Source organism: Astatotilapia calliptera, chromosome 6 (assembly GCF_900246225.1).
Source record: "Astatotilapia calliptera chromosome 6, fAstCal1.2, whole genome shotgun sequence".
Lineage (NCBI taxonomy): Eukaryota > Metazoa > Chordata > Actinopteri > Cichliformes > Cichlidae > Astatotilapia > Astatotilapia calliptera.
In genome coordinates, this window is record NC_039307.1 from 40416174 (window position 1) to 40429037 (window position 12864).

The 12864-nt window shown below is 40.9% G+C and overlaps 1 protein-coding gene across 1 annotated transcript; it reads right to left on the minus strand.

Moving 5' to 3' along the window:
• Positions 1-1854: 1854 nt before the first annotated feature.
• Positions 1855-8560, minus strand: LOC113024807 (high choriolytic enzyme 1-like). The gene is made up of 9 exons (XM_026172152.1): positions 8507-8560; positions 8243-8270; positions 8100-8150; positions 7562-7693; positions 6846-6963; positions 3257-3435; positions 2513-2594; positions 2171-2295; positions 1855-2076 (listed from the first exon to the last, which is right to left on the minus strand). Coding segments are annotated over exons 1-9 (771 nt in total). The 3' UTR covers positions 1855-2074.
• Positions 8561-12864: the final 4304 nt, after the last annotated feature.

Below are 12864 nucleotides of genomic sequence, written 5' to 3' on the forward strand. Positions count from 1 at the left end.
GCCTTACTTCAGGTGTGGTTCCAAAGAATTTCAAAGATGCAATTGTGCAACCACTTCTTAAGAAACCTGGGCTAGATACAAACGCTGTTGAGAACTTTAGACCAATATCTAAGCTGCCCTTTTTATCTAAAGTCTTGGAAAAAAAATTCTATATGACCAATTGATCTCATACTTGAATGCACAAAATGTTCAGGAGATTTTTCAATCTGGTTTTAAAGCAATGCATAGCACTGAATCAGCACTTTTAAGAATTTTTAATGATATATTTTTATCATGTGATTCTGGTGAAAGTGTCATTCTTATTTTACTCAATTTAACTGCTGCATTTGACACTGTAGACCATGAAATTTTAATCTCACGTTTGGAGCAGTGTGTCGGTATAACAGGTGTGGCTCTGAAATGGTTCAGGTCTTACTTAACAAACCGAACCTTTTCAGTTCGCTTAGGAAACTGAGTCCTCCCGAGCTCCGTTGTCTCATGGAGTACCACAGGGTTCCATTCTGGGCCCTATCCTGTTGTCACTTTATTTACTTCCATTGGGCTCAATTTTTAGAAAACACAGACTCTCGTTTCACTGTTATGCAGATGACTGCCAGATTTATGTTCCTCTTAAAAAGAAAGATGGGTCGTCTGTAAATTGTTTACAAACATGTCTGGAGGACGTCAAGTCGTGGTTGGCGCTAAACTTTCTTTGTTTTAATGATTCTAAAACTGAAGTAATGGTGTTCAGACCTGCCTCCACTGCTGTTCCGTGTGTTGATTTGCAATCCCTGAAATCATTCTGTAAACCAGAGATTGTTAATCTGGGTTTTAAAATGGATCCTGAGCTTAAGCTTGAAAGCCAGATTGGGTTGGTTGTAAGGTCTAGTTTCTTTCATCTGAGGCAACTGGCCAAAATTAAGCACTTTCTTACGAGACAGCAATTTGAAACAGTAATCCACGCTTTTGTAACCGTTCGGCTGGATTACTGTAATTCTCTTTATTTTGGGGTGAGTCGATCTTCTGTTTTTCGACTGCAGTTAGTCCAGAATGCTGCTGCACGCCTTTTAACTAGCACTCATAGATACGAGCATATCACCCCAGTTTTATATTCACTTCATTGGCTGCCCGTGCATTTTAGGATCCATTTTAAGATGCTTTAATTTGTTTTTAAATGTTTGTCCAATGCTGCCCCTGTGTACCTCTCTGAGCTTCTTCATCCATACATACCTTCCTGGTCCCTCAGGTCGGCAGACCAGCTCCTCCTGAGCGTGCCCAGGACTAATCGTAAGCTCAGAGGGGATCGGGCGTTTGCTGTGGCAGCACCAAAATTGTGGAATGAGTTGCCTTTACATGTTAGACAGGCACCTTCCTTATCTGTTTTTAAATCACGTCTTAAAACATATTTATTTACCTTGGCTTTTAGCACAGCAGGACTTGTTGATGTCTCTTAATACGTTTCTTATTAATTATATTACTTTTAATTTTAAGATATTTTATATGTAATTTAAACTGTTTCCTCTCTGTTTTATATTTGTAGCACTTTGGTCAACATAGTTGGATGTAAAGTGCGTTATAAATAAAGATGCTATGCTATGCTATGCTATGCTATATCTACACACTATATCTTGTTGATGCATGTTGGTCATGTATAAGACAACAGTCATGATCATTCCATGAAAGATTTGACTTTTTGTTTTGTTCACATATTTTTTCACTTTACTGTTTTGCCAAACAAAAATCTTTGAGAGATGTCGCAGTCACAAGGTTTGGTTCTATGTCTGCATCATTTACAATTACAAAGTTAATTATCAAACTGCACAGATTGAGAAATCCATTAATTATAGTTTATAGTCTAACAAAAGGGGAGAAAACCTCAACAGAAAGCAAGATAACACCATCACCCTCTGGTATATAAGCCTGCCGTTTAGCTCATAAAACAAAGACCCAGAACTTCAACTCCCTAAATGTGATATTTGCAGCACATTTTGTTTCTTTTATCATTTTTAAGTATAGTGGATCCAATCCCTTGGTGTAATGCTGGTGTTTGAGCATCTGAAGAATCTGGATGCAAAGTTGAAGGTTCTTGCTGAATTTCTGGTTAGAAAAAAAAAAATCAACTCCGATCAGTACTGGCTTTGTACAAAAAGATAGCAAATTTCTTTTTTGTGGGTGTGTCTTAATTACTCACAGCATTCATAAAGCCTGTTTACACGAGCAATGTCATTGGCACTCATTTGGAAAGCATTTCCAAAATTAAGATTAGGATTGGACTTGGCAACAATCGTTGGCTTCCTATTCTTGGAGAAGTGGAATCTAAAAGAACAAACAACAGCACACGAACACACATACGCTGTTATATTAAGAAAACAGAGGAGATAATGGGCCCATAAAGTATTTAACATTAAAAATCCATTCCCCACTGAGTGCGTGCATGTTTTTGTTAGTCTGGATTACATTTTCTTGCAGAAAATGCAAAACATGTAAGGGAATATAAAACCTTACAAAGTCCATATCTCACACAGCAACTCACCTGCCATAGTGCATGACAGAGTTGAAGTCATAGGGAGTCTGCAAATTGTTGGTCTGCACTTTCACAAAGTTGTGCTCTTTTCCTAAACAGAAATTTCCAGAAAATATTACATGTTTTTATATGCTTCCACTTCAAAATCCGTCTTCAGTCTCAGCTCTTTGAAGATGTATAGATCAAAATGCTAGCTAATCTCTTCTGTGGTCATTTGTTTGATAGTCTTGGGACTAAAGAAATACAAACAAAATCTTCTATGCAGTTCTCGCTTGAACTGCAGTGCACTGCTGTCAGACTCCATAATAAAGACTTTAACTGATCAAGCACACACATCCATACATATGCAATAATACTAAGTGCAATAATCCTTTCTGTCATCGTTGTATTTTTACTCAGTTGTATATAGTATTTGTATTTGTATTCTATTTTTATCTTATTGTATATTTATTTTATTTTATTCTACTGTATATAGTATTTTATTTTATTCTATTCTGTACAGTTGTGTACTGTATTTATTCTTATTGTATTCAAATTTTTGCCTCATAACTTTTGCACTGTCCACTTCCTGCTGTGACAAAACAAATTTCCCACGTGTGGGACTAATAAAGGTTATCTTATCTTATCTTATCTTTATGTGCTGAGTTTGGAAAAGCACAGATTACTTGTAATATGTACACTGCTGTGAAACAGGAGGATGTCCCATTGTGTACTAAGTTAACTGTAACCAACGTTTTGGGTAGTTCAGCTGACCTGGGATGATGTTCCCGGTAAGGATCCTCACATGCAGATCTCTGTCAGAGCGGACATGCTCGTGGTGGAAGCCCAGAGCATGAAGAACCTCATGTTGAACCGTCGACTGAAACAAGCAACCATTTCTCTGTAGGGAGATTGGCTGTCTTCCACTCTGACGGCCCAGGTATGAATAACACCTGATATACACAATGACATCACTTAAAAAATAGATGGACTATTCTATAGCCTAGCACTGTGCATCCTCCTCCTTCAGCTAGTCATGCTAAGGCTAAAGTACCAAAAAAAAGCAATGACAGTAATCATGTGACCGACTTTGACACTGTGGCTCTATAGACACTGCTTGAACCACACTTTAGCTTTTGTACTTTAATATCTTAAATAATATTTTAAAATAAAAAACACACATATCCATTATCAACTAAAGTAAATAAACAGATACTGGTCAAATCAACCTCAGAAGATTTTTAAACATCTGTCATCCCTTATTAATCATCTAATAACCCACCAGATTCATCTTCTCGCCTTACAAGGTGCCAGTCTCTACTTTTGGAACTAGTGGACCAAATAGTATGTGAAATAATTAAGAGCAGATGGTCTCAGGAGGGGAAAGCGGTGCTCTACCTGCACTGTGTATAGTGCTGGCGGAGCGCTGCTGACGTCGACTGAGAAAATTGTCAGGCGGTGGAAGGAATACTTCGAGGACCTCCTTAATCCCACTGACACGTCTTCAGAGGAGGAAGCAGAGTCTGGGGATGAGGGGAATGACCCGCCAATTTCCGGGGGCGAGGTCACTGAGGCAGTTAAACAACTCCTTGGTGGCAGAGCCCCTGGTGTTGATGAGGTCCGCCCCGAGTTCCTGAAGGCTCTGGACGATGTAGGGCTGTCCTGGTTGACACGCCTCTGCAATGTTGCGTGGAGATCAGGGGCAGTACCCCTGGACTGGCAGACCGGGGTGGTGGTCCCCATCTTTAAGAAGGGGGACCGGAGGGTGTGTTCCAACTACAGGGGGATCACACTCCTCAGCCTCCCTGGGAAAGTCTATGCCAGGGTGCTGGAAAGGAGAGTTCATCCGCTAGTCGAACCTCGGATACAGGAGGAACAATGCGGTTTTCGTCCTGGTCGCAGAACACTGGACCAGCTCTTTATCCTCTCGAGGATACTTGAGGGTGCATGGGAGTTTGCCCAACCAGTCTACATGTGTTTTGTGGACTTGAAGAAGGCATTCGACCGTGTCCCTCGGGGTGTCCTGTGGGAGGTGTTGTTGGAGTATGGGGTGTCTGGCCCATTGCTACGGGCCATTCGATCCCCATACAACCGTTGCAAGAGCTTGGTTCGCATTGCTGGCAATAAGTCAGACTCGTTCCCGGTGGGACATGTCCTTCAATGCACATATTAAACAAATATGTAAGACTGCGTTCTTCCATTTGCGCAACATCTCTAAAGTTAGAAACATCCTGTCTCAGAGTGACGCTGAAAAACTAGTTCATGCATTTATTACTTCCAGGCTGGACGACTGTAATTCATTATTATCAGGATGTCCAAAAAACTCACTGAAAAGCCTTCAGCTAATCCAAAATGCTGCAGCAAGAGTCCTGACAGGGACTAGAAAGAAAGAGCATATTTCTCCTGTTTTGGCTTCCCTTCATTGGCTTCCTGTTAAATCCAGAATTGAATTCAAAATCCTGCTCCTCACATACAAGGTCTTAAATAATCAGGCCCCATCTTATCTTAATGACCTTGTAGTACCATATCACCCTATTAGAGCACTTCGCTCTCACTCTGCAGGCCTACTTGTTGTTCCTAGAGTATTTAAAAGTAGAATGGGAGGCAGAGCCTTCAGTTTTCAGGCCCCTCTTCTGTGGAACCAGCTTCCAGTTTGGATTCAGGAGACAGACACTATCTCTACTTTTAAGATTAGGCTTCAAACTTTTCTTTTTGCTAAAGCATATAGTTAGGGCTGGACCAGGTGACCATGAATCCTCCCTCAGTTATGCTGCAATAGACGTAGACTGCCGGGGATTCCCATGATGCATTGAGTTTTTCCTTTCCAGTCACCTTTCTCACTCACTATGTATTAACAGACCTCTCTGCATTGAATCATATCTGTTATTAACCTCTGTCTCTCTTCCACAGCATGTATTTTATCCTGTCTTCCTTCTCTCACCCCAACCGGTCGCAGCAGATGTCCGCCCCTCCCTGAGCCTGGTTCTGCCGGAGGTTTCTTCCTGTTAAAAGGGAGTTTTTCCTTCCCACTGTTGCCAAAGTGCTTGCTCATAGGGGTCATATGATTGTTGGGTTTTTTTCTCTGTATCTATGAAGCGCCTTGAGGCGACTTATGTTGTGATTTGGCGCTATATAAATAAAATTGAATTGAATTGAATTGAATTGGGTGATGGGCTCCGCCAGGGCTGCCCTTTGTCTCCGGTTCTGTTCATAATTTTTATGGACAGGATTTCTAGGCGCAGCCAAGTGGCGGAGGGCTTTTGCTTTGGTGGCCTCAGAATCTCATCTCTGATTTTTGCAGATGATGTGGTTCTGTTGGCTTCATCGGGTGAGGGCCTCCAGCTCGCACAGGAACGCTTCGCAGCCGAGTGTGAAGCAGCGGGAATGAGGATCAGCACCTCCAAATCTGAGGCCATGGTTCTCAGCCGGAAAAGGGTGGAGTGCCCACTCCGGGTCGGGGATGAGTTCCTGCCCCAAGTGGAGGAGTTCAAGTATCTCGGGGTCTTGTTCGCGAGTGATGGAAGAAGGGAGCCGGAGATCGACAGACGGATTGGGGCTGCAGCTGCAGTAATGCAGACGCTGCACCGGTCCGTCGTGGTGAAGAGGGAGCTGAGTGTAAAAGCGAAGCTCTCAATTTACCGGTCGATCTACGTCCCTACCCTCACCTATGGCCACGAGCTGTGGGTAGTGACCGAAAGAACGAGATCGCGGATACAAGCGGCAGAAATGAGCTTCCTCCAAAGGGTGGCTGGCCTCTCCCTTAGAGATAGGGTGAGAAGTTCGGCCATCCGGGAGGGGCTCAGAGTAGAGCAGCTGCTGCTCCACATCGAAAGGAGCCAGCTGAGGTGGTTCGGGCATCTGACAAGGATGCCCCCTGGGCGCCTCCTGGGTGAGGTGTTCCAGGCATGTCCCACCGGGAGGAGGCCCCGGGGCAGACCCAGGACACGCTGGAGAGATTATATCTCTCGGCTGGCCTGGGAACGCCTTGGTGTTCCCCCGGATAAGCTGGAGGCGGTGGCTGGGGAGAGGGATGTCTGGGCCTCTTTGCTTAGGCTGCTGCCCCGGTGACCCGGCCTCGGATAAAGCGGATGAAGATGGATGGATGAATAAAATGCTCTTTACACTCCTATGCAACAGTATAAATTTCATCTAGTAGCAAACAAAAATAAAACTGGACATTTTACAGTACAAGGTCAATGCAGAATGGTCCTTCAAGAACCTGTTTTGATGACACATACAGAATATTTGTAATGCAATCATTTTCAGAATTGCATTTTTGAAGGGTTTTGAGGGTGTGGGTGTATCCGTCCTGTCCTGCCATATAAATACAAGTACAGTCTAAGTACAGCAAGTGCATTCTCACCCTTGTCCAGAGAAGAAGTGAATGAAATCTGTCTGGCTTGTATGCCAGACAAACCGGATGCAGGTGGGAGCATGGAAGGTGACTAGGGCACTGATGATGATGTTGCGCTCTTGGTTGCCTGCAGATTCAAATATGAGTCTGATGAGGAGCGTCTGTCTGTCTGTCTGTCTGTCTGTCTGTCTGTCTATCTATCTATCTATCTATCTATCTATCTATCTATCTATCTATCTATCTATCTATCTATCTATCTATCTATCTATCTGTCTGTCTGTCTGTCTGTCTGTCTGTCTGTCTGTCTGTCTGTCTATCTATCTATCTATCTATCTATCTATCTATCTATCTATCTATCTATCTATCTATCTATCTATCTATCTATCTATCTGTCTGTCTGTCTGTCTGTCTGTCTGTCTGTCTGTCTGTGTGTCTTGAAATAGAAAAATTGAGAAAGTGACATTAAATGAAAACATAATTTGAAAATTGTGTGCATCTGTGTATGATATCAATTCAGCATACTTATACAAATATGACTTTTCAGTTTAAATGCTTTTTAGTTAATCCGACAATAAAACAGCATAGTTAACAAAGCAGTATTTTTGGAAACCACTTGAAATATATATTATATATATTTATATAATAATGGGTTTTATTTAACTATTTTTATTCATCTCTCCTTTTCACAAAGTCTGTGTTTAATGGTTAAAGTTTGTACTGCTTACTGTATTCAGTGTCAATGGAGACAGGTACATAGACAAAGGGTCCAGTTTTAGGCCACTTGCAGCCAATGGCTGTGCATGGAACAGCATTCCTGGTAGCAGTGGGCACAATGTCACCATGAACCAACACTTTTGCTGCAGAACAACAAACAGAGAGTGGTTAAATGCTCGATACTTAGGCTGCCATTTGCTCAGTTATATCAAAACAAAGAGGTAAATGCTTACAGCATTTACTTTATTTATCGCACAATTACAATGTTTGATAATAACACAAATAAAACAGCTGACTAAGACAAGCCAGTAAATGACCAAAAGGTTGATTGATCATTGTGTCTGTTGGGAGTCTATTGTATGTTAACATGTCAGTTCTCAGGGATCTTTCATTTTCATCCAGAATTTATATGTTAACTCATTCACTGCCAGCCATTGGCAGTGAATGAGTTAAACCCATTGACTCATTCACTGCAATTGACGGCTATAGACGTCAATGGCAGTGAATGAGTTAACAAAAAAGAGTTTTATTTTGTAAATCTTCACTTACTTGAGTTAGCATTGACTTTTTCAATGATCGCTGGGGCACCCAGAGACTCATCTGTGGATACAAGAGGAAACCAGCAGATTAACTTTGAGCTCTTATATTAAAAACACCTCAATATGCTGGAAGTATTTCATCACTGAACGCACCAGTTATATTTCTAATGACAGCAGCCCTCTGCAATAAAAAACAAGACATTTTCAACTTACTCTTAATCACATTTGAAATCACACTGACAAATGTTATTGTTGGCAAACAAAAACTATTATGTGAAAATACTTCAACTGCGTCACGCTTAAACGCTCATAACAAGCAGCCATGTCTGTTAAGCAGACACGGTTAGAATTACTTTCACAGAACAGCCGGCAGTGTTGAACAACATTTAATGCCTTTGCTGGAAGAGTCAAGCTTACCAGACAAACCGCTGTCATTGACAGGCAGACGGAGAAGAAAAAGGCTGGAGTCATGATGTTGGTCCTCTGCAGTTAACCTACACTCACAATCTGAACAGCACTGTTTAAAAAAGAACTTCAATGAATGTAACTGCTGGAATAGAAATGCAAATAAGTGGGATACGGGCAGCCCAACAGCTGATTCTGTTCATCTGGATGTTAACTTTTCTCCCAATGAAAATGCTGAGCAGACAACATCCACATAAAGGGAATCAGATATCTGGGATTTCCCTACGTAGAGGATTCAGCATGCAAGGAGATGATATGAGGAGGCTTACCTGTTGTACCAGGTGTTTGCTGGATGCAGCAGGTGTTCGGCTGCTCCATCTTTATAGATAGCTCACACAGGGTGTGGCTGAGGTTTAGGGGCGGTCTTTTTAGTTATCAATCCATTAGTTTCTTATTGCTGATGCCAAAACACTAAAGCAGCAACAAATTTCCAGGAAGGAAACTGTTTCAGTCAGCCTCAAACATTTTTTGAGGCTGACTGAAACATTCAGAGCATTAAATAATTGCAATTAAAAGTTGCAAAGTACAAAGAAATTCTGATGGAAATAAAATTTCAATCAGACTGGAATGAAATTCTTTTAACAACATAATTACCTTTGGGCAAAATAGTCAATAACAACAACATTTTATTTCCTCACATGTACTCAATATGCACCTTTGCCTCAGTTTGTAAAACATATCATTGTTAGCTTAGAAAATAAAGTTCTTCCTTCTGAAATTCAGTCAAGTATCACATAAAATGCAAACACTGAATATGTGATCTGAATGAACAAAGATATGAAGTAAGGCGCTAGAGAAGGAAAACCAAACCAAACAATTCATCAGACCTTCTGGGATAAATGTGCTATAAATTAATTAATAATCATTTTAAAATCCTGTAACATTAGACAAATGGCAAACTATGCGTGATTTGTTGTGGGTTGCTGCGATGTCTTATATAATATTTAGAGTTTAATATTTTGTGTAGATCGAGGTATGAAAAATAGCTTTTTGGCTATTTTTAATCCTTTGGCTCCTGAGTAAGGAGAACTGTCTCTATCAAATCTCAGTAAGCAAGACACACATGAAAGAAGATTATATGAATAGATGAGAAATTTCAAGTGACAAAAGACTCAGTGCTATGTGAGACAAAGGGCTGGGATGGAAACCAGGAAACAGGTTTTTAAGATTAGTTTTTCTAAATAAAGCACCCTTGCGTGCAACCTGATCAAACCACAAGCTGTGCTTAAAATGTTTACATAAAAGATAAGATATAAATCAGTAAATGGAGAAACAGAGTTTAAATGTTCATTTTATTTCTTAAAAAACTATTTATTTAGTTATCTGTTCATTACAATTGATCCACTTTTTTCTTGGAATTCTTATTTTTACTTATACATAGAAAACAGTTGCAGGTGGATGATTCAGAAAATGAGGAAGTAAAGCTGTCAACAACAAAAGTAGGCTCACGTGTAAGAAGAAGAAAAAAAACAGCTCTAAGCTGGCTTACCAGAGAATACAAATAACAATGGACAGCATATTTCAGTAAGGAGGTCTATTTTTGAATTCCTGATAGTCCCTGGGAATAGAAGCAAAGGCACGTATTACCGTACCTGCTAGTCTGGTTCATGAACAGAAAGTTTCAGTTTGTGAAGTGTGATCTAAATAGGAGTGTTTACTGGAAGCTTTTGGCAGCACCACAGTCACGCTGGCGTTGAGATAGGGACGTGCTATGCGATGTGCTATGAGGCCAGAGTGATACCCAATTCAACACTGTGCAGCAAATCACGAGCTTGTGATATCCCAATATGTAGAGCTGGTACACTTTACAAGTGTCAAAAACCTTTCCTTTCTTTCTTATTCTCGCCTCTGTCAGTGCGCCCCAGGGCAGCTGTGGCTACAATGTAGCTGCCAACACCAGTGTGTGAATGTGTGAATGACTGAATGTAGTGTGAAGCGCTTTGGGGTCCTTAGGGACTAGAAAAGCGCTATACAAATGCAGGCCATTTACCATTTACCATTCTTTTTCTTAGAAAGTGGAGTTCCAAAGATCACTCTTAAACTCAGAGACGGAGAAAAATAAATGCTAAAGATTTGAAAATCAAAACCATATGCAAAAGTCCAATTCGATCAGATTAGAAATACAAATTAACAAACTAATAGTGATTTAAGCTACATTAGCTAATGTTTTTGACGCTATTGGAAGAAAAAAAAATAAGCAGACACTTTATAAGTCACAGCAATGTAGACACGTTATGGCAACAGTTTGAACTTTTGACATATTTCATGAATTGTGTTTTAAATCTGTGTCACTGATTTGTGTCATGAAATTATGCCTCCATCTTTCTGTTGCAGCAAGAAAAGTCTTATTTACGCCAATAGTGGCAAACCACGCAACTGAAGCAGCAACACCTCTGTGTGAGCGCACTGTCACATCATAGTATTGTGGGACGCCACTTGGTGTTCGCTCGCTCTGTGGTAGAGTATCATTTCCTGTTCCTGCTCAAACACAGTGGTATTTCTGAGTAGTGTTGAATTCTCCCAATTCTTTGAATCTTTGGGCTGAAGGAGGGACAATACTCGGTGTATAAATGCTCAATCAACAATCATTTATTTCCATACAATTCAACAGTCAGAGCATTACAACGTCCGGACGGGAGAGATGCTACCAGAGGGTCAGGCACATGTCTCAAATGGTGACGGGTTGCTCAGCTTTTTATAGTCTCTAGTGGCCCCCAGCTAGTCGTAAAAGCCAAAACATCACATTTTTTCTCTGTTACAGCGCCTAAGTTATGACCTCGGCAGTTGTTTCTCTGCTTTCTGTAAGGTGGGGGTGTGGAATGTGGTCTATCTATCTCCCCTGTCTTTAGACACAGAGTCTCCTGCTTACAACCTTCTCTTCATGATTCAACAATTAAGCATGTCAAGAAAACAGTGTAACACATTCCCAGCAGATCAAGGATACAGAGTGATGCACATTTATCTAATGAACTAATATGTGAATATGTTCTGTTAACTCAAAAGTATAATGAGAACTAAACTACATACAGCTCACACACTCTATATTAAAGGGTATAATGTGATCTACAGCAGTATTCTAATTCAACTACTTTGATTACATATATAAGGTAACATATAATAACAGAATAATCTAATAATTCCCCCTTTTGATCTCTGAAAGAGATCACTTACAACATGCACTCCAGGGTCGCAAGGTCCAAGTTTTCTTGATCCTGAGGCCCTCTGTCCCCCTTTAACGGGTGGACCATATGTGGGATGACCTCTGTGTTCACGCAGTTGAGATGCAAGCAAAGTTAGATTTACAACCATAACAGCAGTTACAGATGACACTCCCATCACTCCCCATTTCTCCCACAGCTTTATTTTGGTGCTCCAGTTTTCCACTCCCATTTTAATGCCACCTTATACCTTTCAAATGTACTTAGACTAGAACCTCTGTCTAAGGAGCTTTTAACCTTTATTTTTATTGCTGCAGCTACCAGTGTCTTCCAGTTGGGTGATTCTCAGCTTCTTTCTTCGACCTCCGGGGTTAGACCACCCTTTAGTCATTGCACAGTTCTGGGGATTATTCTGCCCCGATTTCAAACAAGGATCTGTGTGTTTTGGGTTCACCGGCGTGTCCCCCTTTTTGCCAAGAGCCTCTCGAACCTCGTTGGTCTGGTGTTCCTGGTTTTCGCCAACCCCTTCATGGTTATTGCTGTGTTTGTGGGATCCATCTTCTCCAGGAGCCCAAACGTCATGACACTTGACCCCAGTTGCTGTCTCGGCTGTCCCTACATCTGTCTCTGCTGTGAAGGGTCCTCACATCTCCGGGTCCCCGTCTGGTGTCTGTTCCTTTCTCTGCAAGAGACAGAAAACCAAAACACCTCTCTCCCTAGCCTTGATAATCTAATATTGTTATCCATTGTTGTTCTAATGATTCAAATTTGGTTTAAAATATTATGTTCAGGACCTATTCTAATCATAATCTATGTGTGTGTAAAAGAAATCAAAAATTAGTGAACCCTTTCTAAGTCTAACACATTATAAGCTTAAGTTTTACCATAGCTAAATTATTAAACACAGAAATAACGTCATAAGATGTTCATAAAACCATTGTTTGATGTTCGGACTCAACTTCCCCCTTTTTGACACACTCCCATGTGTCAATTCATTGGAGCTAGACAATTAAAAGAGAAGGTTGGTGACATCATATCTCAGAAAGTATCAGAAATTCTTCTCTCGAGTACCGTTGCTCCAGCCTTGTCATCCCTGAGGATCTTCGATCCCGAAAATGTCCCTTCTCCTCATGTAATAAAGTCTGTCATCCT

Excerpts from the sequence above, each read along its gene's own strand:
- LOC113024807 (XM_026172152.1), bottom strand. The coding sequence starts at position 8,560 with ATGACTCCAGCCTTTTTCTTCTCCGTCTGCCTGTCAATGACAGCGGTT. Across the intron at positions 8,151-8,242 it reads TGTCATTAGAAATATAACTG|ATGAGTCTCTGGGTGCCCCA; the intron begins GTGCGTTCAGTG and ends TTGTATCCACAG. Across the intron at positions 2,595-3,256 it reads TACCGGGAACATCATCCCAG|GAAAAGAGCACAACTTTGTG; the intron begins GTCAGCTGAACT and ends ATTTCTGTTTAG.